Source organism: Crinia signifera, chromosome 6 (assembly GCF_055691185.1).
Source record: "Crinia signifera chromosome 6, ASM5569118v1, whole genome shotgun sequence".
In the NCBI taxonomy this organism is placed as follows: domain Eukaryota; kingdom Metazoa; phylum Chordata; class Amphibia; order Anura; family Myobatrachidae; genus Crinia; species Crinia signifera.
This window is the reverse complement of record NC_139222.1, coordinates 205,742,126-205,769,468: the sequence shown is the minus strand read 5'-3', so window position 1 is coordinate 205,769,468 and position 27,343 is coordinate 205,742,126. Positions and strand designations below refer to the sequence as shown.

At 45.2% G+C, this 27,343-nt stretch overlaps 1 protein-coding gene across 2 annotated transcripts in view; it reads right to left on the bottom strand.

Annotated features, from left to right (window-relative positions):
• Positions 1 to 27,343, bottom strand: part of CA10 (carbonic anhydrase 10 (inactive)) — a 322,195-nt gene that overhangs the window by 105,536 nt on the left and 189,316 nt on the right. For both annotated transcript variants that reach the window (XM_083148657.1, XM_083148656.1), the window contains one exon: positions 6,631 to 6,773. In XM_083148657.1, the coding sequence (XP_083004783.1) occupies positions 6,631 to 6,773 (143 nt within the window). The remainder of the gene's footprint in view (positions 1 to 6,630; positions 6,774 to 27,343) is intronic.

Below are 27,343 nucleotides of genomic sequence, written 5' to 3'. Positions count from 1 at the left end.
GTTTGGGGGGAATGCCTGTGACAGCTGTCACCAGGGAGAGGAGGAGGGGAGAATAAAGCCTCACTGTATGGTCAGGGCATGTAGCAAAAAACAGAAGGGTCCGGACTACACCAGACCTCACAACCAAAATCTACCTCCCTACTAAGTAGGGCTAACCACCCCATTAACCATCTCATACACCTTTCCTTACCCATATACCTCCTCACAAGTACTGACACCACCCAGAGCCTCCTTGTTCAGGGTTTCTCTATGATTTGTTGTGTTGCCTCTGCGGGTATAGCATGAAAAGAAAAAAAAAAGAGCATGATAACCATACTATGAAAATATCATCCTAATAGAGTGGAACTCTCTGGATTATCACTGCAACCTTCTAAACGCCTGAAATGCTGAAAAATGACCTACTGCCTTGATCCCAGAAGCCTTCTTGGAATGATTTAGACCAAGACTAGATCCCTCTCAGTTCTGTGGATTCCATACCCCCCTCACTTATAAATTGCTAACTTTTACCAATACTCCCACCTCCCTCTCCTCAATGCCTTAGTTTTTTTCCCTAACCCCCTTGTTACTCACACATTAGCCTTCTTGTTTGTTTATCTTTGTTTATATTACATGTTGCTGAGAAGCTATTCTGTATTATACCCCTTTCACACTGCAGCTCTTAACCGGTATATTGCCGATTATTTTGCCTTTTAAAACGGTTAGAGCTGCAGTGTGAAGGTACTAGTCTGCATTAACCGGTTACAAATAACCGGTATTTGCAAACGGGTAAAAAGCAGAGTCCTACACAGTTCAGAGCCGTTTTTCATGCAGTGTGAATGGCTCTGAACCCGTATATAGGACTCAGGCAGTAAATACAAGAGCGCAGTGCATATATAATGACCCGCTCATTACAAATGCACATATGTAATGAGCTCAGTGTATATGTAATTAGCCGATTATTACATATGTGCATAGGTAATGAGCGGCTCATTCATATGCACTGCACTCATTGCATATGCACATATGTAATGAGCAGCTCATTACATATGCACTGCGCTCTCATAGCTACTGTCTGTCCTGCTTTTGCACTGCAAACCTGCTTGAGACCCGGTATTTATGTGCGGTATGAAAGGGGTTTAAAACGGTAATTTACTGTTTTAAATACCGTTTCAAAATACCGGGTCTCAAACATTAAGGCAATGTGAAAGCAGCATGAGGCTCTCGCTGTTAATAACAACTGAATATGCTGACTTACACTATTCTTTCCTCGAAGGCTTATGTTAGTTGGTTATCGTCTTCTAATTACTATACATGGTGGTTGCTATATTTATATTCAGAAATATCTTTACAAGTATATATCGCTGTACTGTACCAATTATTTGTTCAAAAAATAAAAATCTTTGAAACCAAAAAAAAAAAAAATGTAATCCATTTAGTCTTGAAAATATTTCAGCCGGTCCGACCATGTGCAAAATAGAACCAGGATCACATACAGACACACCTCAAAATTAGCATTTAATGTAGAGATCAAGAATTTCCATCACAGATTTAAGAAAGCCTTGAAATGTTACAGTGTCTCAGGAAATTTACCATGTATAAAACCCAGGGCCCTCTTAATAGCATTGAGTGCCCTGCCAAATCAGTGCCTACCATCCCATTCATGGGTTCTGTGACAAGGAATCACATAAACTAGATGGGAATGAAGTCTGGTTCTTTATTTGTAGCAGGTAGACAGCATACCAGGATAACAGCTTGTCAAATCTTCGGTTACAACAATGCAGTTTTCAGCAAGCAACACACAAGCTTCACAATAAGGGTACTCCAGAGAATCTTACCCTATTGGTGGACCTCTCCAGTGATCCCTGCAAGGGTATTTTGGCTTTGCTGCACCTGGTGGCCCAGTTGCAACCTATGGACTGGGACTTCTGGGTTAGGACTGGAACTACATGCAATATTGTACTGGAATCTCTGATGACTGTAGTGGTGGAATGGAAAATGTATTTTCAGGCACTGATGGTGAGGTAAGTGAGGAACTGATGGTATTATTGGACAGGAACCAATGGTATCTGCAATCTGACTGTAATGCCGACTGGGCTCGGTCTGGAATGATGACAGTGGATGATCCCCAGGAAATGCAGGTGGTATAGCAGGGAGCAAGTAGAGAAACTCAGAGAAACTGAGCAGTTACTGAATACCCAGATGAGCGCAGCTTCAAATTGCATGCACAGTGCTGTGTGACTTATGGTACTGGCAACCTAACACTGGGAGAACTGGGTCCTTCATAAACATAAGTGACATGGGATTAGCTGAGAGTGACAACCTAAACTCAGGCTGCATGTAATTGGTTAGAGACTGATCAGCTGACACTAAGCAATATGGCAATGTCCATGCTGCTGGCCGGCCAGAGCAATATGTGCTGAGGAGCCAAGCCCAACTCCTACAACTACCACGGCTGTAGGAACAGCACACTCCTGGACTACCAGAGCATGCCAGACCCTCACAAGAGGCCTAAAAGTTGGAAACCAGGCTGCTTCTTAGTAGCATCCGCTGGCACTGGTTGGATCTGTGGTGCTGTTCATACTGACGTTGGGCAACCTGCAATTGTGGCTAGTGGCCACCTATGCTACTTCTCAGGTGACTTATTTTGTTTATTGTTCTCACCGACTCAACCTGTTCATTAAACTGTTTTAATAATATGACTTTCTCTTCCTTTTATGCATATTACCCTCCCATTGAGGTGGGCATGACAAGGACCATGCCAGAGGAGCCCAAAGATACCTTGATAAGCAAGGAACTCTGACCAATTGGTATCCTATTCTTCACACGTGGGCCAAATGTAATAGGGTGAGAGTTTCAGAAAGTGAGAGATTTTGGGAGAGTTTTCCCATGTTTTTTAAAGCAGCAATCAATTACACTGCAAAACCAGGTTGATTTTGCCATGTAATTGATTGCTGCTTTAAAAAACATGGGAAAACTCTCCCAAAATCTCTCACTTTCTGAAACTCTCACCCTATTACATTTGGCCCGTGGTGTCTTATACGACTGATTAAAAATACCTTGATATTCACTTGATCAGCCAACCCCATATCAGTAGAGTACACTCATCTTGATTGATTGGATCCCCCACCAAACTATCTATCCTCATTCATCTGTATATGACAGATTGAGTAGATATATTGTATTTGTCCTTTTATTCTATGTTATGATTACGGAGTTGGAATGAGATCATTCCTCATGGAAACCGCAGATGGCTATTAGGATCTTTAAACCTAGAAAAGTGAATTCAGCGCCATCATCACTGTTTGATTTTTTACTTAACTTCATCCACTGGGACTATGACAGACAGCCATTCATGGTCTAGTTGCAGGCTGCGAGGCAGGTACAGAATGCTTCTTGGCTACTTTGATTGTGTGACCAACATCTACTGTTGTTCGAAGGTCCCTAGAATTGTGGAACCCTGGCCAGTTTACCAGTAATCCAATATGTTATGGTTGCCCTTGTAGGACTTACAATCACTCCTATAACCCCTCCACAAACTTTCAGACCTAATTATCCTATAATATAGGAGAGCACATTGGGTTTGATTCTGAGGTGGTATCAATGAAGAGTAGTCATTTTGCAGCATGGAAAATCATGTTTCACTGCAGGTGAGGCAGATTTAAAATGTGTAAATTGATTTAGATATCACAGGTGTGTATCTAATCTAAACCGGAATCTAAACTGCAGTGTACAAACAAAGTTTCATGACCATTACGTTGGCCTACACCATAGAATAAATTTGCTGAGAACCGTATTATCACGCACCTCACTCAGCTCATTTCATTTGGGCAGGATGCAGCAATTGCCCCCCAACTATCAGTAGTGAGTTGTCTATGATTGTACATCAGGCAGTGGCCAAAAGAAAGATGGAGGGTCATGTAGTATACTCTGTCTGCATCTCAGCCACAGATATCCAGCATTTAGCCATACAGGAATGCTTAAAATAGGAGTGGTAAGGGCAATGCTAATCCCCTAAATCATCTCCTTTAGATCTGGCACTGGCAGGATCGTGGCCTGCTGTCCCAAGATTCTGTGGCAACTGCCCTAAAATTGTAACTCCTGAAGTAAGTCCAAGTGTTCGACGATGCCATTATAAACAATATACTGTACATATACAAGCATATGTCTGCCTGTTGCGACTAATACTTATATTCCATATTGCCTGTCTGAGGTTATATAAGGTAGAATAAATAGTAATACATTTTATTATAGAACAAAGAAAATATAAATATCAAATTATACTTACAACATTTTCTGAGTGTTTTGTAGTGGATATAATTCTAATAAACATGAATAATCATAAACATGTTCATGTTTCATGTGCTATAGAAATCATTGTTTTAAAAGTTGCATATTAATGCGATTACAAATTTTAAAATAAACCTGCTGGGTAAAAAAAAATAAAAAATCAACAAATATTGTTTATTTTTATCCTTTATCTGCAAATCCATCTCTTTCATCTGCAGCTCTTTGTTTTAGAAAACATTAATCTGCACAGATGGCGAAAGATTGTAATCTCTGATTTTCTGTTACCATGTTACCAGATATGGAATAGAATTTTTAATGAAATGGCAGTTTTAAAGGGTTTATAGAAAAACAATGGATCTCATGTTATTTTCTGCAATTCAGATTTTTTTAATGTTTTTATTATAGAAATGCAATGATTGTATAAAGATTTTTTGTAGAAGTGCTCACAGTATATATCAATATAAATCATAATACCAACACATATATTAATAATATACCTACTATTAAGAAAGCTTGTGATTTACTAAATGAATACTAACAATTTATATCATGAAGCTTGAGTCCATGTGCTGTTTAACAAACATAAATGCATTCAGTTTTTTTGATGTTTATACCGTTTATCTGTTTCTATATATGACTAAAACTATTAATAAAAACAGAATAAACAAAAAATAATTGCATACAGTAAGTACAACTTGTCAAACAATATATACAGTATACAGCCATGATGTTCAAAAATGTAACACAGAATGTAAAAGAAATATAAGAGATTTGTCAAAGCTTGGAAAGAAAAAGCAGTCAAAGGTAATATACTAACCAATTAGCTTCTAATACCTCTTTCACACCAACACTCTGACCTGGTTTATTGACAGGGCAAGCCAGAGCAACCTGGGACCTGGCTCAGTGTGAAAGGGTTGACCCGGGTTGTGCATCCTGGGTCTGCAACCTTATACCCTTTTCACACTCGCAATTTTATCCCAGGTTTTTGCACATGAAGGTGCATCAACCCGGGATTTAGTTCAGTGTGAAAGGGTCTTGAATATTGCGTGATGAGCATTCCGGGATTTGTACCCAGCTCCTGACCTGGGTAGATTCCGGAATCGACATAGGATGCGGTCAGTGTGAATGGTCCCGTACCCGGGATTGGGTACACAGGACTTTAAAAAAGCTGCTGATTGGAGCTTTCTTGGGCTCACAAATGCTGATGTCATTTTTCAGAGCCCTGGAGTCCATTTCTAATGACACGCATATGTATTTGCGGGGATTTCCCGGGATCAGTGTGAATGGGGCTGTCCCGGGTCAATCCCAGGTCTGAGTGCAGTGTGAAAGAGTACATTCCCGGGTAGTGTCCCGGGAAGCATCCGGGAACACATTCTCGGGTATGACCCGGATCTGCGAGTGTGAAAGGGGTATTAATGGCAACAACCCAGGACCAAACATGTGGTGTGAAAGGAATAAGTATTAAGATGGGCTGATCTTGACTCATGTTCAGTATCCCAGGATGGAGCCAGGGCTTCAGCAAGAAAGGAGTACTGCAAATGTATAGGCTGAGTTTGAAAAATGTTAGAAATTGATTGGTTAGAATTTTATCTCTCTTAGATGTGATAGAAAGAATAGAGAAAACACCGGCGATGGCTAGATCTACAGTATACTGCATGCAGTATAAATCTAGTGAGACGATAACGACGAGGGGGACCACACATTGCTGACGACCGGGGGCCATACACATGGAGCGATCTGTGCTTCATTTCTAAGCGACCGAGCAAAATCTAAATCGCTTAGAAAATAGGCAAAAATCGCAACGGGTGTAGGCCCCATTAGTTTTAAGAATCTCCCCCATAGACACTTATGAAAACCACTGGAATGGCATTTGCCACCTAATTGGGTAAAGGAGTAATGTAGTACCCATAGTGACCATCGCTTTATCAACCTTCAGTACCAGCCTTTACCAGTTCAAATTATTTTAAATGTACAAATCTGAAATACACACATTGTAGTGGAAGTGTGGTGTCCAGAGAGAGAATGTGTGTATAATAGATACATGGGATGACCTTGACCTATTGTCTACAGCTAAAATCAAATTTTTGTTGGCCAGACCAATTTTCTCAACAAAAGCTGTGCCTCTTCAATAGTGAATTAATAGGTTATCTTCTGAATTTATTAAATGATTGCATTCACTGTGTGCAGTCCAAGTTCACCTAATGGAAGGTTAATTAAATGATACTGTAGCTATCAAATATACAGCATATGTGCGATCACCAATATCATGAGCTCCTGGTAGTAACACATTTGTATATATTTCTTAGTCTAAACATTGACCAGTACAATTTGATCATTTATTTCTGCATTAAATGAAAGTCTTACCTTCCGTCCACCTGTGTTTAAGCGTAGCGAAGTTAAGAATGGGTCGAATATCATATGGCTAGTTTCTATGTTGACGGGAGACTGCCTCTTGCCAACCGCACACAGATTCCAAGCAGAATTTACCAATCCCCAGAAGGAAGGCACTATAAAATAATGAAAGAATTACTTATTATGAACAGTTGCAGAATTGCATATTCTAATGTTTGACATGGTATCTTATCTATACCATGCATGGTGCACCTCTTGTACATTTCTAGTATTACAGCAGTTATACAGTGAAAGATGTGTTGTTTAACATAAATCATTGTGGCAGCTCAGTAATTACCAATATCTTTTGTTTGGGTCTCCATGCTGTTATTACTGACTTCTAATTCTGCACAGAGTCATGTGATTCCCATGAAATCCATAGCACAAGATGTACAGTAGAAAGCAGAAAGTCTTTAGAAAGCCCATTTAATATATGTCTGTTCTGTGCTGTGTAAAATGCATCCCCGCCTTCTACTTCTTCTATCACATGATGTGCTAACAGCTGCGAGGATGAGTATCGTGCATGGTACAGCTTTACAGCATCAGTATCAGTGGCGGTTTTTACCTATGGGCTGAAGGGCTGCAGCCCCCCCCCCAGGTAAAATCTGCCACTGTAATGAAGCCAGATGCAATCTGTGAGACTGCACTGGCTTCATTGTGACTGGCAGTGACTTCCTCTTGGAAGTCTGATCTGCCAGTCACAAAGTCAGTCCCATTGGGAGGTGTTCCCTCCCTCTGGGACACCTTCCAGTGGCAGGGCCGGTGCAAGGCACCGGAGCGCCCCAGGCGAGTCGGGCTGGGGGCGCCCCGGTGCCGGGGGGGGGGGGGGGGTGGGGTGGGGTGTGGGTGTGTGGGGTGGTACCTGTCGTTCGGCGCAGTCTATTTCAATCTGGCGGCGGAGGCAGCGGGGGTCCCTGCAGTCTATTAAAAATCACGAGCGCTATCCGCCGGGCTATGCGGAAGCGCTTCTAGTGTGAAAACACTGGCAGCACGCTGATTGGCTGAGATCAGCGTGCGCCGTGCTGCCAGAGTTTTCACACTAGAAGCGCTTCCGCATAGCCCGGCGGATAGCGCTCGTGATTTTTAATAGACTGCAGGGACCCCCGCTGCCTCCGCCGCCAGATTGAAATAGACAGCGCCGGTAGGACAGGTACCCGGGCGGCATTTTCCGCCCTCCAGTGGCCGGCGCCCTAGGCAAATGCCTAGGTTTGCCTAGTGGTGGCGCCGGCCCTGTCCAGTGGGCTGCCATGCAAAAACGGCGATTGCACAGTACCTATATTGGTGCTGCGCACGCGTTGGTCCCGGTGCCTGTCATTTGTATTGTACAGGCGCCAGGACCAAGATTACTTCTATGGGCTGTTGCCGAAGCAGCCCATAGAAGCTGGCCGCATGCGCAGTACAGATGTTTGCACTGCGCATGCACCAGTCCCGGCGCATTTCATCAAAGCACAGGCACCGGGGACCCAGGAGAAGAGCCTGCGGCGGCTACGGCGACAGAGGGCGAGGGTGTCTGAATCACGATACCCCCACTGTGGCCAGAGGCAGCCCCCTCCCCCAATAAGGTACGAGCCCCCACTGATCAGTATGCATGTGGGTCTGAAAGAGTAAATGTATTTTTATGCCATTCATTTCTCCATGGCTCCAAAATCCCTGCATTTGCACATCATTAATTTACAGTAAGTCATTGCCTATACTGCTGGGTTATATACAGTATATAATAATAATAAAACAGATGAGGCGTAGGTCACTCCCAGTCTGGCATTGTATTATTTGAACCATGCATTCAGTGAAATATCATACTGTAGATCTCAGTAACATGATATACCTGTATAGGGGCATATTCATGGTCAGTAAACTAATGTTTTTTACAGTTATTTTGGTTGGGGCAGTACGGATGGTGTAATGGTTAGCATTACTTCCTCACAGCACTGAGGTCATGGGGTCGGTTCCCACCATAGCTTCAACTGTGTGGAGTTTGTATATTCTCCCTGTACTTGCGTGGGTTTACTCCGGGTACTCCGGGTTCCTCCCACAATCCAAAAATATACTGGTAGGTTAACTGGCTCCAAACAAAATTAACCCTAGAATGTCTCTGTGCGTGTACATGTGGTAGGGAATATGTAGATTGTAAACACCACTGGGGCAGGGACTGAGGTGAATGTTCATAAACTCCACACAGACATAGGCATTCATCCACACTCACACTACTTATCTAAGAAATAAAGACGCGTACAACTGAATGGGCTTAAAGGGGACGGCTTATTTATTTTGAGCAGGGGCGGCCTATTTGAATCTAACTAAAATTTATGTCCCTGCTCTAACTAAGGTGGCGGGCAAAGAACGGCATGCAAGATAAATAACATTGCTGGAAAATAACAAAGTAATAAAAATAACAAACTCCGGATCTAAGGGCCTCCTGCCCTTAATTGCCAAGGACCGGCCACCTGCCAGCGTCCAAGACAACGGCTCAATTACGAAGCGGACTTTTCAAAAGGGGCCACTTGCCCTTAAGGTCAGGGGGTTGACCTTCTGCTTCTGCCCCTGACCTCGCAATATCACTAAGGCAGAGCTCACCACTCTGCCCGAGTCATCAAAAAATTGGGCCACCTGCCCTAAACTACAAATGTCCGCAACAATTTACGCTATCCGAAGTAGATGATCGTTAAGGTCCAGATGTGGGCCCACCTGGATCGGTGATGCCCACATCTCGACATCAACCACCAGCTAAGTGTAAATACAGCTCTAATTTAAACTACCGTTCTTTCCGCCAAGACAAAATAAGCCGACAACAACTAAACGAAAAAATGCAAACGACTTCTCAAAACTAATTCTAACTAACAATTGGGGCGGGAGGGAGGGCAACGTTTCCTGAAGCAAGAGGCAGAATCTTCTGGAAGCAAGAACATCACCCCATCAATCTCCACCTCTGACCTCAACCAGCCTATCCTGAACCGTCATTCAAATCAGCCAACCCGTCAATCAAGATAAGCCGAACCCCCGGGCCCAGATCCAGTGTGTGAGCTAAAGATTCCTGCCAATAGCCAGGTGAGTTTATGCTGTTTTCAGCCAGACAAGCTGGCTTCTACAGTCTTAAACTCCACACAGACATAGGCATTCATCCACACTCACACTACTTATCTAAGAAATAAAGACGCGTACAACTGAATGGGCTTAAAGGGGACGGCTTATTTATTTTGAGCAGGGGCGGCCTATTTGAATCTAACTAAAATTTATGTCCCTGCTCTAACTAAGGTGGCGGGCAAAGAACGGCATGCAAGATAAATAACATTGCTGGAAAATAACAAAGTAATAAAAATAACAAACTCCGGATCTAAGGGCCTCCTGCCCTTAATTGCCAAGGACCGGCCACCTGCCAGCGTCCAAGACAACGGCTCAATTACGAAACAGACTTTTCAAAAGGGGCCACTTGCCCTTAAGGTCAGGGGGTTGACCTTCTGCTTCTGCCCCTGACCTCGCAATATCACTAAGGCAGAGCTCACCACTCTGCCCGAGTCATCAAAAAATTGGGCCACCTGCCCTAAACTACAAATGTCCGCAACAATTTACGCTATCCGAAGTAGATGATCGTTAAGGTCCAGATGTGGGCCCACCTGGATCGGTGATGCCCACATCTCGACATCAACCACCAGCTAAGTGTAAATACAGCTCTAATTTAAACTACCGTTCTTTCCGCCACATCAGTTCAAACTGAACTGACCCGCCACCAACCTAATGATAAAAAACTCCCTCATCTAAACCTCTAAACTTCTTAAGGCGTCTATCAGATTCTGAAAAAACAAATCCATGCCAACTAAAGAAAGATGCACCCCATCTGGCCTATAAAGGGTCTCGTTTCTAAAGGATATGGCCTCATGCCTGACGACCATTCCGCCCTCCGTTACTATAGCCCTGCCGACTACGGAATTGATCCGCCTCCGTACTAAATCGATGGCCCCCGGATTGAGTGCATCTCTACAAACCCTCCTAGGTATAATTTCTGACCAAAAGAAACGGCAAAATCGCCATTCTCTGATCAGGTCCAGCAATAAATTCCTAATCTCAAATCGTATATTGAGACCGGAATTATGCGTGAGGTCGTTGCCCCCCAAGTGAATGATGACAAAAAGTGGGTAACCAAATGACCTAACTGACTCATCCAAAAGACCCCTCAACGCGGACCACCTCATACCTCTACGTCCCAGCCAACGGATAAATCGCGTCTCAGGGAAACGTTCCGTATCCGTGGTTACCTGGGACAAGGACAACCAATAAATAAATTAATGCCCCACCATCCAAATCATATTGGTGTCCAAGCGTTGACCTGTAATTCGAAATGATAGATACTGTTAGAAGGATTGAAATCAAGGCAAACATCTGGCAAAATTTTAACGGGCCCGGGAGATTCCCTTAAAGGTGATTTTGGAGTTCTATATTAAATTGTTGATAACTAATAGGACTGTGATTTGGGTGATCTATTTAAGACTAATTGATTATTTGACCCACTTGACTTATGCTTCCTATTTTGTGGTGCGGGGGGGGGGGGGATGGGTCACCCGATTTGACTTGAGGCAAAAAACACAAATCTTCCACCAGTTGGCTAGAGCCTAATTTAAGACTGGTGATAACACAAAAAATTCCTCAAGGCCCCCCAAACACTAAAGCGCGTTTGGGTGAGCGGCTACTCCTCAAATGGGCTCACTGGACTATGTCGGCCTGATGTATCGCTTAAATGCACCAGACCGCCATCTTCCGAGTGCTCGTATGTCGACCTGAGACCAACCCGCCGCAGCGGCTGCCGAAGCGGCGCCGATGCGGAAAGAGTGTGTCCCAAAGTCGGCTGGAGAAAGACCCTGATGCAATATACAGCGCCTGAAAACCGACCTAAACTGGAAGTTAGTAAGGGGGGACCCGTCGATGTGCATCAGCCAGGCCCCGGGCAATTGGGGCCGCAACTCCACATAAGCCAGAGCCGCCGCCACCGGACAGATCCGGCGGTCGCCACTCCGACCCAAATGGACCCACTGACCCCTGCCCGCTACATCGGTCTTTGAGCGCTGTATCTTGCACCATAAACCGTCGAGGTGCACGTCGACATGGCCGAACAGCATAGGCGAGGAAGATGCCCTGGTTGCGGACACCAGTTCGCCTACTCTGAACGCCCCATGGAAAGCCATGGTAAAGGCCAGCCTGAAAAGTAGAACCTCATAATCGTTTGAGCAAATTACTCTTAGGGACCTCGAGATTCGACTTAACAGACCGGCATCAATCGGCCGGCGCCTGTCGGGCAAAACCGGCCTGGTTCTGGCCCATCCTTTTAGCATCCTTGAAAGGATGAAAGACTTGGTAATGTCTCTCCTCCCACCAAGACGCAAAAAGAATGATATGCCTGCCAGAGAGCGTCCAACAAAACTTCTGGACTTACCCTCCGTGTACAGGTTCCATACATAGGCAATAATAAGACGCTTGGAGCTCTTACCTGTGCCACCCTGTGCAAGCATGAACTCGCTCCAGCGCTCCCATGAGGCCAGATAAGCTCTGAAGGTAGCCGGCGCTAGCGACCGCAGGGCCAGCTCCTCAACCCCTCCATAGGCACCTGCCATAAAAAAGATGGACATTGTTCACCATACTTCTGGGCTAAAGGCACAAGTTGCCTGAATCTTACCCATTCGAAACGGGACAATGCATCTGCTACTTCATTAAGTACGCCTGGGACGTGCTTGGCTCGCAACGTTATGTTGTTTGCCAAACACATTATCACTATCCGTGCTAAAATACGCAAAACTGGGAGAGAGGTTATCACACCAAAAGACAACCTCCCTGTTTCCCAATTCTGCGCCCCAGAGCTCTAAGGCGACCATTATTGGAAATATTTCCAATAATAGCATATTCTTGGTCATGCCGTCTCGTACCCAAGATTCGGGCCAGGCATCTGCGCACCAACGTCCCGCATAAAATGCGCCGAATCCGGAAGATCCTGCAGCATCTGTATATAATTCCAACTCCTCATTTGCAACGGCTGGAGCTTGCCATATGCATATGCCGTTGAAATTATCCAGAAACATTTCCCACACTTTCAGATCCCTCTTCATTTCTGAAGATAGACGTAGAAAATGGTGGGGTTTGTGAATCCCGACGGTCGCTCGCTGAAGTTTTCTACAAAATATTTTGCCCATGGGTATAACTCTACATGCGAAATTAAACAGGCCCAATAAAGATTGAGCCTGTCTAAGTGTTAACTTAGCAGCCGCGATGGCATAAAGTATTTCGTCATGTAGCCGGCGTACTTTATCTAGAGGAAGTTTACACAGACCTAGCTCGGAATCAATTTCAATTCCAAGGTACACCAAATCAGTAGTAGGTCCCTCGGTTTTTTCCCCTGCCACGGGAACCCCGAAATCTCTAAATAAATCAAGCGCTGTTTCTAGTAACCTAAGGCACAGGTCAGAACTTGGAGGACCCACTAAAAGAAAGTCATCCAAATAATGAGTAATGCTGTCAGCTCCCGTCACTTCCTGTAGGCACCACTGCAAAAATGTGCTAAAGCGCTCAAAATAAGCACATGAAATGGAGCAACCCATGGGCAAACATTTATCTATGTAAAAACCCCCATTCAATTTAAATCCCATGTACTGAAATGCGTTCTTATGTAAAGGTAATAGTCTAAAAGCTGACTCAACATCCAATTTGCACATGAGGGCACCAGGACCAATTTTTCGAATGACGTCTATAGCATCCTCAAATAAAAAATAATTAACTGTGCACAAATCGTCATTGATGGCGTCATTGACAGACGACCCTCTAGGACAAGAAAGATGTTGAATCAGCCTGAACTTCCCTTTAACTTTTTTGGGGACCACCCCAATAGGGGACAAAATTAGTCCCTCAACTGGTGGTGTTGAAAACGGGCCTGCCATGCGACCTAGTTTTACCTCGGCTTCGACTTTTTGGGATATTATGTCAGGATATTCCATGGAGGAGCGTAAGTTTCCCTTAGTTCCCGTACTAATTGGAGCGGAAATAGGTAATTGAAAACCTTCTGAAAATCCGGACTGCAAAAATCTTGCTCCATCTCTGTCCGGATACCGTTCCAGCCATGGTAACATCCTGACCAATACTATTGGAGTTGGGGCTCTATCCAACGACAGGTGCCGCTGGACCGCGGCTTTGTTTTGTCGTGGACTGAGCCCCACCTCCCCCACCAGTTGGTGGTTTTGTGCAATCCTTGATTGCGTGTGGACCTCCGCATCTGATACAAAGGTGCCGAAAACGACACCGGTTTCCCAGGCTGCATTGCCCATTATTAAATGAGTAGCACTTACCATGGCCATGCTTAGTATTACCTCCCTTATTAATGTTATTGTAAGGCCTACTCCCATACTGTCTTACCCACCCCTTATTCTCAGCAGCCCTAATAGGTGTAGCTGATTCGGCAACTTCGCCATATAACTCTACATCTTTTTTACCAAAATCGTACACCTCCCGGCCATGCTGCTTCCTCCTAAACTCTTCGTCATAGACCCGCCAACCGGGACCGACGTAAGAGGTGTAGAGTTTATGAATAAGGAACTGGTATCTCACCAGGTTCACATATTCATCTGGATGTGTCTCTAAATAACAGGCCGCAAAAATAAGTATGCCTCTAACCCAGTTATTATAGGTTCGAAAGGCATCCTCGCTAGCGGGTCCTTTCTTCCTTGCGGTTAGGAGGGCCCGCCTATCTTTGCTTGTTAATGCAAAGATATCTACAGATGGGCCACGGTCCATCCTTGCTGGCGGGTCGCCAGAACGTATGCGCTGGCGACCCGCCAGCAGCCTCGCCAGCGAGGAGACTGAGACGCGCGTGCGTCTCACGCGCACGCGCGTCTCAGTCTCCGTCGCTAGCGTGGCGGAAACCCTGTCCGTCTCCGCCTCAGGGAGACGGACGGGGTTAGGGGGGGGTTAGGGGGGATGCGGGCAGGCGGCGGGGACCCCGGGTTACCGCCGGCAAGCCGGCGGGGACCCGGGGAAACGTTTGGAAGCGCCGTCGGAAGGGGGCGCGCGCGCCTCTCGTGCGCGCGCGCCCCCTTCTCACGATCGCCATGGCGCTGGCGGGGGATGGCGGCTGGCGACGCCAGCGCCATCCCCCGCAAAGATGGACCGTGACCCATCTGTACATAGTGCCCTTTTCTGATCCTATCCCTAGCCCTAGGACGCAAACCCCGCTTAACAGCGGTGTTCGCGCATTGCACCGCATCGGACTCGACCGATACATTAGAGGATCCGGAGCTATGGGACCTATATTCTCTACGCCTCTTTCGCCTTCGTCTCCTCTCGACCCCGTCCGAAGATGACTTATCTTCGGAAGACGTCGATGCCAATGAGGAATCCGAGGTTTCATTTCTGCGCCGTCTCTTCCGAGACTTTGCAGATCTTTTCCGCTTAGGTTTCTTCTCTACAGATGAATCCTCTGACCCCCCACTGCTAGACCCTGCATTATCATCATTTGTCCAGTCAGGATCATTCGTGGACTCACCAGTATCCGATGATGCTGCCCTTCTTCTTCTACGTTCACCTCCTCCTCGACTTGACGATGGTCCTTCCATGGCTTGCTCCGCGGACTCTTGACCTGTCAATAGAGGTTCAGTAACAACCCCCATCACAGTTGAAACATTCGGTGATACCCTCTCTGCTGGGAAAATGGCGTTTCCCCCTCGCGCTGCAGTAATAGTCGGAGCTATTGCTTTGGCTATGATGTCAGATACTGACTCCACAGTCGCCGATGGAGCATTGTTCCCCTGCCCACCTGGCCCGGTGTTTAACAGGGGAGCCACTGCCGACACCACTGCGGCGCATATAGATGTAAGCGCCGATGCGTCCAATGACACCGTGTTACAATCTGTGTTCCTCCCTGTAACCGCGTCCGCATATGAGCGACCCGGTTGCCGTCTGGCCCCTTGTGGGACCCTATCGATCTCTTTAGCCTTTTCTGCGACCAACCTCCTCCTTGCTGCCCGTCTAGATCTGGCGTTAGAATTTCTAACCCCCTCTACCGGATTCATTTCTGAATCACTTTGCTGGCCCCTGTCACTACCCCCACCTTCTTCGTTTGAACCAGCAAAGGAGCCTTGCTCTTGCGGATCGGATTCGCTGCTTGGCGAACCCACTTCACCTGATTCGCTGCCCGTGGACCCGGAGTCAGCGGAACCCTCACTATTATCCCGCCACATAGCTACGGCCGATTTGAGCATGGCAAATTTGGCCTCAGTGAGCTTATGTCTCATATCCTCAATGAATTGTCCCCTGGGGTTGCTATCAGGCCTACCTCCACCAGATGGCGCTGCTCTCATATTTACTTTTTTCCCTTTAGCCTGTGGCCTCCTGCCATTCCCCCCTCTAACAGCAGAGGGCGCTCCAGGCACAGAAGTGCCTGCAACACCCTCAGCAAGGTGTGCTGCCATTTCTTCCCCTGGCCGCCATTACACGCCCAGTGCTCATAGGCACTGCACCCCCCTTTTTTGTTTTTGGGCGCGCTCCGGTCCCCCGACCGTTGCGCCGTGCCCTCACTCCCCTTTCTTTATTTACTGTGGATGCGGGCCCGGAATGACTCCCGGCGCCCGCATCCCTTCTCACTACTCCAGCGGCGGATGCTTCAGGCCTAGTGCCTGAGCTCCGCCGAGTGCCTACGTTGGACTCGGCGGGGACAGACGCCGGCTCTGACGCCCTAGTCCCCGCCGCTCGTGCGCCCGCCTGACGCCCCCGTGTGCCTGCCTGACGCTTGCGGCTAGCCGGAGGCATTCCTGCACCTCCGGCAGCACCGCTACAACGCGGCGCCATACCCCTTGTAACCGCCGGAGCGGGCGGTCCCGCCTGCGCTCCGGCAGCCCTCCGACGAGGAGAGGGGGATAGCCCCCGCTCGTTACCCCTACAGGGAGGCTTAGCTCTGGCCCTAACCGCCCCCCTCTGTTCCCCTAGCGCCGCATACCTAGCGGGAGCCCCCGCAGCGCGCCTAGGCCTAGCGGACATAGTCTGCATCCACAGCCACAAAATCACTTAGAGAAGAATTAGAGCAAGCAGGGAAGATATTAAAGTATAGAATTTTAGAATACAGTAAGAGTAGAAAGAAAAGGAGTGAGAAGGGAAAGAATAGATAGAGAAGAATATGCAAGATATAATAGATCTCTAAAACAGGCTAATAATTGTCTGTACTCAACAGTCCAACGTTTCCTGAAGCAAGAGGCAGAATCTTCTGGAAGCAAGAACATCACCCCATCAATCTCCACCTCTGACCTCAACCAGCCTATCCTGAACCGTCATTCAAATCAGCCAACCCGTCAATCAAGATAAGCCGAACCCCCGGGCCCAGATCCAGTGTGTGAGCTAAAGATTCCTGCCAATAGCCAGGTGAGTTTATGCTGTTTTCAGCCAGACAAGCTGGCTTCTACAGTCTTTCTCTGTAAAGCGCTGCGGAATATGTGTGCGATATATAAGAAACTGTTAATAAATAAATAGTGTTTGTGGTTACAGAGGAAGAGGAACTACAAACTTTGGTGGCAGCAGGCACAGCGTGAGAAAGTCCTTAGGAATGCCTGCAGGGGGAAAAAGATCACCTTTCTGAAAAGCAATGTAAGGGTGAGCATTGAAAACTAATGTTTCTCATTTCACAAATTTTTCATAATGAATATGTTGTTTAAGATGAGTATTTACTAGCAAAAATAAAAGCTCAAAGAAAGCACTGATTAAACAAAAAAATTAGTCTGAAATAATATGCGGCTGCATGCTGGGGGGGGGGGGGGGGAGCAGCATTATCACCCATGGTTGGAGAGGGGGTTTAAGGTGGGCGGACCACCAGCTCCAATTACAACTGATGGAATGCAGTTTTGACCAATTCTGGCCCACTTTTACCCCTTTTCCTGACATTGCACTCTTTATCTGCTTCTTTATTTGTCCCATAGCACTCCCCATTATAATCTTTCTAGGCAGGCTCAATCTCCTCTTCATACTTACCTTCATTTATTTTCTGCTCTTTGGCAGAATCTCAGAGAGGAGACACTGCTGAGAACTTTGGAAGCCAGGGCCAGGCTCTGACATCAACAAACCCAGCCCAAAATTCACCAAAATGCCATGATTTGTGGGTTCCCAAGAGGGGGCGGAGCTGAAATATAGCTAATCATATCATTGTAGCCCAACCACTGCCCAGTGTGCATTATTAGTGGCTGTATAATTGATGAACTTCAACACAAAACCTTAGACTGGCTTACATCGCGTTTGCAGTTTATGAAACAAGGTATACTTTTTACATTTATCACTTTCTAATGTAAGTGTAGATGTCTCTTGCCTGTTCTAGATACAATACCACAGACTAAAATATGATGATTATCTCACCTTTATACCTCCCCTAATCATGTGCTGTAAGCCATTTTTCACTTGTTCTGGCAGATGTTCATTTCATTTCTCACTTCTTCCTCATTGACATTCACTCTCAGAGTGATCTGTCTTTGCAGAACAATTGGCGGCACATTAATTTAAGAATTTTCAACTCTCTTGCTTATTGTAATAGATTAAATTCTGACTCCCTTCATTGGGTTGTTATTGAAGATGAGACTATGTACTAGAACTTCCCAACTCAAAATAATATAAATGTACTTGGAGGGATAGAAGATTTTGTGCATTAAACCAGTACTCAAAATCCAAAATCTGTCTGAAGCTTTCTCTGGTTTGGAAGGGGGGGGGGGGGGGGGAGTATTTATAGTTCTGTTATTAGGTACAATAGTTATGTTGAATCATGTTTATAATATCAGTTACTGGTTTTAGAAAATTATAGAGGTGTTTTTCTTTTTTTTAGTATATAAATAGCATTTGTATAGAGAAAAGGGAAGTGGAAAACCTGAGCACAAGTTGTATTTGTATTTTTGTAGTAGATATCAGAATCAGAATCAGAATCAGAATCATCTTTATTGGCCAGGTATACTTGCGTATGCTTGGAATTTTTTGTGGTAACAGTGCAGCATCAATCAGGGAACACAAAGGGGGTGAGAAGAGAGGCATAAACATACATCACATACATTTCACATGTATCTAGAAAAGTTCGAGTTAGTATTTGGTATGTTCAATACGGTTTAGTTGGTGGACAGCTATTGGGAAGAAGCCTTTTGTAGTTCTTGTCGTCTTTGCTGGGATGGACCTAAAACGTCTGCCTGATGGAAGGGGTTCAAACAGGTTGTGGCCAGGGTGTAGTTTGTCCGCCAAGATCTTTCCTGCACGCTTATTGACCCTGGCTAGGTATAGTTCTTGGACAGTGGGGAGCTCCGCCCCAATGATCTTTTCTGCCATCCTCACCACTCTTTGCAACTTTCGTCTGTCATTCTCGTTTGCTCCTCCGAACCAGATTGTGATCGAGGAGCAAAGGACAGACTCTACTATGGCAGTGTAGAAGATGAGCAGCAGCTCCTGCGGGATGTTGAATTTCTTGAGTTGCCTCAGGAAGAACAACCGCTGCTGAGCCTTCTTGACAGTTGTAATGATGTTGGGACCCCATTTGAGGTCGCAGGAAATCTTTGTTCCTAGGAATTTGAAGGAGTCGACCCTCGACACTACTCTGTCAGATATTATGAGTGGGTGCATGGCATTTGGTTTCCTTCTGAAGTCCACCACCATCTCCACCGTTTTGAGGGGGTTGAGGTCAAGGTTGTTTCCGCTACACCATTTAGTTAGCCGATCCACCTCCCGTCTGTATGCCGACTCGTTTCCATCCATGATTAGGCCGATAACCGTTGTGTCGTCTGCAAATTTTATAATTTTTACTGACTGTTCTGCTGAGGTGCAGTCGTTTGTGTAGAGGGAGAAGAGCAGGGGGGAGAGGACACATCCTTGAGGGGCACCAGTGCTAATTGTGCATGTGTTTGAAATGAATGCGCCTGCTTTCACCGCCTGTTTCCTTTCAGTCAGGAAGTCAGTGATCCAGGAGCATGTAGGTTCTGGGACTCCTAGTGAACTGAGTTTTGGCTCCAGGATGTGAGGGATGATAGTGTTGAATGCCGAGCTGAAATCAACAAATAGAATCCTTGCATAGGTGCCTGGACTGTCCAGGTGCTGTAGAATGTGGTGCAGCCCTAGGTTGACTGCATCCTCGACACTTCTGTTTGCTCGGTAGGCAAACTGCAGGGGGTCGAGGTGAGTATTTGTAACAACTCTCAGGTGGTTCAGCACCATACGTTCAAGCACTTTCATGACCACTGATGTTAGTGCAATCGGCCTGTAGTCATTGAGGTCTTTCGCAGTTGAGCTCTTGGGAACCGGGACAATAATTGAGGCTTTGAAGCAGGTGGGGACCTTGCACATTTCTAGTGAAGTGTTGAAAATCCTGGTAAAGATAGGGGCGAGCTGTGTTGCACAGGTCTTGAGGGCAGATGGAGACACTCCGTCTGGGCCTCCAGCTTTCCTAGGGTTGACCCTCTTGAACATTCCTTCTACCTCTGTTTGGTCCACCTGGAGAGTCTGGGGGTGGCAGTTTTGGAAGGAGGGTGGGCAAGCCATTTTGCCCCGGTCAGGGGTAGGACTGATGCAGGTAGCTTCCTTCTCGAACCTGCAGTAGAAATCGTTCAGCTCGTTCACTAGTTTCTGGTGCATGGTGGAGGGGGTTCGAGAGATCTTGTAGTTGGTTATAGCTTGCATGCCTCTCCAAGCTGACGCGGGGTCGTTGGTTGACAGGTTGTTCGCCAGCTTGTCTGAGAATCTTTTTTTTGCCAGCTTGATTTCCCGTGTTAGGGAGTTCCTGGCCTGTTTGTACAGAACAATATCACCACTGCGATAGGCTTCTTCCTTTGCCCGACGGAGCTTCCTGAGTTGACCGCTGAACCATGGCTTGTTGTTGTTGAAGGTGCGTGCTGTTTTGATTGGCACGCACAGGTCCTCGCAGAAACTGATGTAGGCTGTCACTGTGTCGGTCAGATCGTCTAGGTTTGTAGCGGAGGATTCAAAAACTCCCCAGTCTGTGCATTCTAGACAGGCCTGAAGCTTCATTTTTGCCTCGTTTGTCCAGCTTTTGACTGATCTGACCACTGGTTTAGCTGACCTTAGCTTCTGGGTGTAAGTTGGTAGAAGGTGGACTATGCAATGGTCGGAGAGGCCCAGAGCTGCCCGGGGGATAGCCCGGTAAGTAGACTTGATAGTGGTGTAGCAGTGGTCTAAGGTACGTCCTTCCCTGGTGTGGCATCTGACTTGCTGTCTGTACTTCGGTAGCTCTTGGGACAGGTTGGCACTGTTGAAGTCGCCCATCACTATAAGCAGTGCTTCCGGATGTTTGAGTTCTGTGTCTGTTATCCTGGTGGCCAGTTGGAGTTGGGCTTCTTTCGCATTTCCTTGGGGAGGTATATACACCCCCACCAGGACTATTGAGGCAAATTCCCGGGGGGAGTAGAATGGGTTGCATTTAATGATGAGTGTCTCTAGTTGAGGGCTGCTTGATTTACTCAGAGTTTTTACGTCGGTGCACCACCCTTCATTTATGAAGAAGCAGATACCTCCTCCCTTGGTTTTTCCGGTGAGCTCCTTGTCGCGGTCAGCTCTGAGGAGACTGTAGCCCGGCAGCATCACCGAGGAGTCGGCAATGAGTTCATCTAGCCATGTCTCAGTAAAGCATAGGATAGATGAGCCAGCAGTGCCTGATCTTGCATCATTTATGAGCAGGGACAGCTCATCCATCTTGTTTACAAGGGATCGGGTGTTCGAGAGTAGGATAGCTGGGAGTGCAGATCTGTGACCTCTGCGTCTCCACTTAACTAGGGCCCCAGCACGGCGGCCCCTCTTGCGAGTCCTGAGCCTCACATATCTTCCTGTCAGCCTAGCTGTTAGGTGGGGGGCCCCTCCAGGCCACTTGGCGGTGGTAGGGGCATGTCTGTTCCTACTGGAGGGAGACAGCGGCCTGGCAGGGTTTGCCCTCATTGTTGTCAGGGGCTCAGTTCTGGCTATCTTCTCAGGTGGGCACTGAGTCACACCACTTCCTTTTTGGGCCCCCATAAGTAGGCCCTGGGGGTTTACTTTTCTGCTACCTCTGTGAATGGTTCTCCATGGTCGCCGGTCCACTCTCCAGCAACTGCCATATTGTAAGTAATAATAAGGATATACTACTGTATATAATCCACAATTTTCTTGGTATTGTCCTACTATGAGGATAATCACAGAGTGGAGGTGCACCTCTGAGAGTAAAAATGTCACAAAGGAAAGGGGGGATAAAAAGTACTCTCTTTCTTTTTGGGGGCACGCTTGGTCAAAAAAGCTAAGTAGTAAAGTTTATGGTTGTAAGGTATCTTAAGACATAACTTTTATTCAATTTGCTTTAAAACAAATGGATAAACTGACCAACTACATCAATCGTATAGAATTCAAAGAACATTAAATAAGTCATTAAGAATGAGCCTTTGTGGCCTCAATGATTATATCAATCTTGCACTTTCAAATATGTGTAGAGGCAGAAGTGCGATTTATATTAAATACAGCCAACTTTGGCCTGAAATAATGGCCTGGATAGGTTGGACTTCAATGTTGTTTCTCTATCTGGTGCTGAGACACTGTTAATAAGTGTATGCTTGCGAAATATTGAGTTAGCTATGATAGCTATATTTCTAGGACAGACACATTTTTTTTTTGCCATATGTCCTAATATCAACCGGCTACACCAAATAAATTTGAGGTAAGTCACAAATCCGCCCTTTAATATATTCAGTTTGTAGTGGTACACATGGGCTGAATTTAATTAATTTGCAGTCCTGAGACCACCAGATGTATGCAGCGGTAACAGTAAAGGTAGAAATAGTAGATAGAGAGACTCCCACAGTTGTAAAGTATATGGCTGCTGCCCGTTAGACTCGTCCAGATTCCCTGACAGTCAGGGAAGCACACACTTATTAACAGTGTCTCAGCACCAGATAGAGAAACATCATTGAAGTCCAACCTATCCAGGCCATTATTTCAGGCTAAAGTTGGCTGTATTTAATAGAAATCGCTCTTCTGTCTCTACACATATTTGAAGGTGCAAGATTGATATCATCATCGAGGCCACAAACGCTCGTTCTTGATGACTTTTTTAATGTTCTTTGAATTCTATATGATTGATGTAGAAAATTGAATAAAAGTTATGTCTTAAGATACCTTACAACCATAAACTTTACTACTTAGCTTTTTTGACCAAGCGTGCCCCCAAAATGAAAGAGAGTACTTTTTCTTTCCCCTTTCCTGTGTAGTATATAAATAGTTTAAATAGGTTGGTTTGAATTGGTTGCATCCACCTTTCAGTTTGGATGTCCTTCTGACAAAAAAAACATGTGACCGTCTGAGTTTACCTCAAGAATTATTTTGTTGTTGTTATTACTTTGTTCAGTGGCGTAACTAGAAATTTTGCTCCCTACAGCCAAAAAATATTCTGGTGCCCCCTCCCCCCCCCTTACACGCCCCCGAAAAAAAATGCACATACATATGTGTGTGTGTGTGTCTGTGTGTGTGTGGGGAGGGTGTGGGGAGGGTGTCACAGTGGACAGTACTCAATCTGCATATTGTGGGGGTGGGGAATCAGAACACATATTGGGTGATGACAGTTAGCACTCAGTGCACAATGTATAATGTGTGTGATTTATAATTACCTTTGGCTGTACCTGTGTAACCACCTACACTTGCTTCAATTCAACTTGCCGGTTTCCTGTGCTGCCTACCAACAGGAGTCTCCCCATTGACCGCAAGCGTTCTGTGATCAACAGCACTAGCCGGTTTCAGCTGAATATAAAAGAACCAACAGCCTGGGTGAGTCTGCCTTTATTACCAAACTCCAGCAGCTTCCAGCAGTTCAGTGTTCTCCACCTGAGCTCCCTGCTCACCATGACATCAGCGGGTCATCAACAGGTGGTGACTGCTGGCGGGGTAGCTGGAGCTGTCTGCGGACAGCATGGAATACCAGTACCGGCTATCAATTTTCCATCTGTCTTCAAATAAATATTGTATTACTCCGCACAGGGAGTATTACATTATAAATATCTTCATTCATTGCATAAAGAGAGCTCTCTGAATTTGGAACTATTGGTTACCAGGACAACTGTACACTGAAATCATTTCTAAGGAGTGTATGCATGTGTATGTCACTTTTTTCTTTTAATGCTTTTTTAAAGTCTATACTGGTGGTATAGTTTTATACTGTATACATAAATATATATCAATAAATACATTTTTATTATAATTTTTTTCCGATTGTGTGGCGCTCTCTTGATATATACGATTTATCGTACATATCTTTCCCCTATTATCAACACCTCCAGCTTCTGAAATTTCTTCTCCTTCTTTTATTGCCTCATGTTTTGATTTTTAACATTACTTTTATATTTCAGATATCAATTTGTTTTCTTTTAGTTCTGGTTGTCACCATTCTACCAGTCAGATGTTGGAGATTAAGTGAGGCCTGAACCAACCTGGTACAGTGAATACTAGCCTTTGAAAAAGTTTGATGGTGCTTTGTTGTCTAGTTCTGGTGAGAGTGGCCATTTATCAGTTTATTCCTGAATGCATTCATAAATTGTCTAAGTCCATTGCACAGCAGTTAGAAAAAAATCAGGGCAGCAGCATGAGAGAATAAAGGTGGACCAGTGGCTGCAAAATTGAACTCTTACAATAAGGCCGATTCAGCCCTGATGACAGGGCTGCAAATTCCCAACCCTCGCAACTATTTGAGGACTGTGTATGTGCACAGTCCACAGTGCACATGCTCGAGACCTCCATGCGACCACTGCCAGCAACGGCCTGTGGTTGCTCTTCACTTGGCTGCACAGAGGCGACCCTCCTCTCAGGCAGGGAGGGGGCTAACTGATTGCAGGGCTGCAACTTTTTTAGGTCTGAATCAGCCCTAATGTGCATTATGCCAATAATGTATCCATGGGCTTAAGGAAAAGTGTAGGGTCAAAGATTTGTAGATTCAATTGCGAGTTGAGTTTGCTTTTTGACCTTTCTAATTCACCCAGAATCCATGGATACATAGATTTTAAGTTGAATGAACATCTTTGTGTGGATACAGTACATGTCATGGGCTGTCTCTTGCACATGTTTTGAAAATTTTACTCATTGATCTTTTGGGGTATGAGTCATAGGGTCGACAAGAGGAATGCATTAGGTCAACCACTGAAGGTCGACATGCATCAAAGCCAACATGTCTGAAAGTTGGGGGGAAACAAAGTTTGGTGAGCACTGTGTAGGAGTGACCACCTGAGGGAGCACAATATGGGTATGTTATTCCACAGCAGCTGCACTGTCGGGTTCGTCGTACCCGATGGAAAAGCACAAATGGAAAGGGTTAGAACGTGAGTTCTATAGCAGCGCTTATGAAGATGGATAAGTTTAAGAAAAACACAAATTGAAAGATTGGATGATCTTTACAGTTTTATATATGTATCAATATTAAAATTCACTGTATGTACAGTATTCATATAATGAAAAGAATGAAAAATAGAAAAGACATGACATTATACATGAATTAATAAATAATGTTAAAAACTCTGCATGGTGGGTCTGTTCCTGTATCTGTGCTGTATGTTGTAAATGTTAATGAGAAAACCAAAATATGGTCGCAGCTTAACGATCACCATAGACGCCGCCCTGTTGAATACACGCCCCCCCCCGCCATCCACCCCTGGCCCACCCTGATGTATGCAAATGACTCAGTGACTATGCAAGTAGCCTGCACATGAGCATGATAGACCATGCGCATGTGCAGAGCCACAACTATCGGAATTTGCGCCATTCTGATCAGATCAGAATGTGGGCCCTTGTTATATGACCACCCGTTTGCAGTCATTATCATGAGCATTTGCAACTACTCAGTATTGTATTACAAATATATGCTTTAAACCAGATTTTTTTTTTCCAGCATCAAACCATCCATATCCCATGTGTGCTCTGACACACTTACATTGTAATTTGGTTACCTGAGGTGCACCATTATAAGTGTAAATGCGATTTAAATGTGTACAACTATGCATAGTCAGTTCTGAAGCATAACCAATGGGAAACCATGCAACATACATGTTCCAGATAATGTACTATTCAACTCAACACCAGTACACTAATCGTGAATGGATACATTTATTTATATGGTGCCACTAACATAGGCGCCAATTCTGTTGTGCTCAAGGGCCCAAGCACCCATGGAAATTGATGAGCACCCACGGGCCCGAGTCCCGCCGCTGGGCCACCGTATTAACTTGCTAATTTGCGGCTAAATTGGGAAACAGTATGGCGGGAAACGTATAATCCGCTTGCAGAGTAATACGTGGACGTGGGGCAGGCCAGCCTGTGCATACTCTGTGCGTGCTGTGTGGCACCACCATCTAATTGTCAGACGCCGGCGCCGCACAGCACTCACTGACTGAGTAGCTCAGCAGCGGCCCACCTGTCCATGTCCCACTGCAGTCCCTCTCCCTCGTCGTCAGCACAGGTACTGTGGGGGTATTTATGTACCTGCACTGTAGGGGCAGTTATGTATTTGGCACTGTCGGGGCATTTATGTATTTGGCACTGTGAGGGCATTTATGAACCTGGCACTGTGAGGGGCATTTATGAACCTGGCACTGTGAGGGGCATTTATGTTCCTGACTGTGGGGGAATTTATGTACCTGCACTGTGGGGGCATTTATGTGTTTGCCACTGCTGCCGTCATTTGAATATTGGAGACAACTGTACTGCGTAATATAATTTGGTATTATTTTGAGGCCACGCCCCTTCCCCATGAAGCCACTCCCCTATATTTTTGGCTTGAGCACCCACCAGCAAAAACATAAATTGGCACCTATGGCCACTAATTGTTCAAAGCACCTTAAATTAAATGATGTCGAAAATCTGTTAATAGAGGACATTCAGTTTGTTTTCAAAGGACAAATTCCTTTAAATACAGACAAAAATAGTAATGAATTGATGTTTAAACTAAGATCCACATTCATATGCTGAAAATATATTTCCAAACAACTTCTTCTGTTTCAGCAAGAAAGAAATTAATAATTTCATTAAAAAAATTAATTATTTCTTCAATATCATGAATATTACTGCTAGGCACACCATCAGAGATTTACTCATCTCTGAGACAGATGGTAGCAACGTCTGATCTAGTTTATGGGGATAGAATTCCAGAAACAAGAAGCAATCACAGAAAACTGTCTAAGTATAAGGAAGTGGTGCAGGAAGAAGGCAGTTTAGAAAAGAGTGAAGGAGATGCTTCAGGCGTAATATACAAGATAAGATTTAAGCTATTAAGACAAAGAAGTCAATAGGTGAAGTTAAATAGGCTGCATGGGATTTCTGTGAATGGTGTTGGGCCGTGATAGCAATTTAACTGAAGTGCAAAGCAGGACATATTTTGCAAGGAGTTGATGTTAGATGCTGAGATTCATAAAGACTGAACATGAGAAATATGGCAATAAGGCAAACAAGAACAATGTAATAAAACAGTCTGAATAGGATTTTAGTATTGGCTTTAGGTAAAAAATAATATTGTGTAGAAAACATGGAAGTGAATTCTGTACTACTGATTATAAGCAACAAATTTAAAAAAAACGTTATTTTTTTTTAGCCATGTACGTACATAGGACCTGATCGCACGGCTGCTAATTTTTGGATCCAGAAAGATATAAGGTAGTCAATTACACACCACCAAAAAATGATACGGTAGTAAATTTGTAATTAC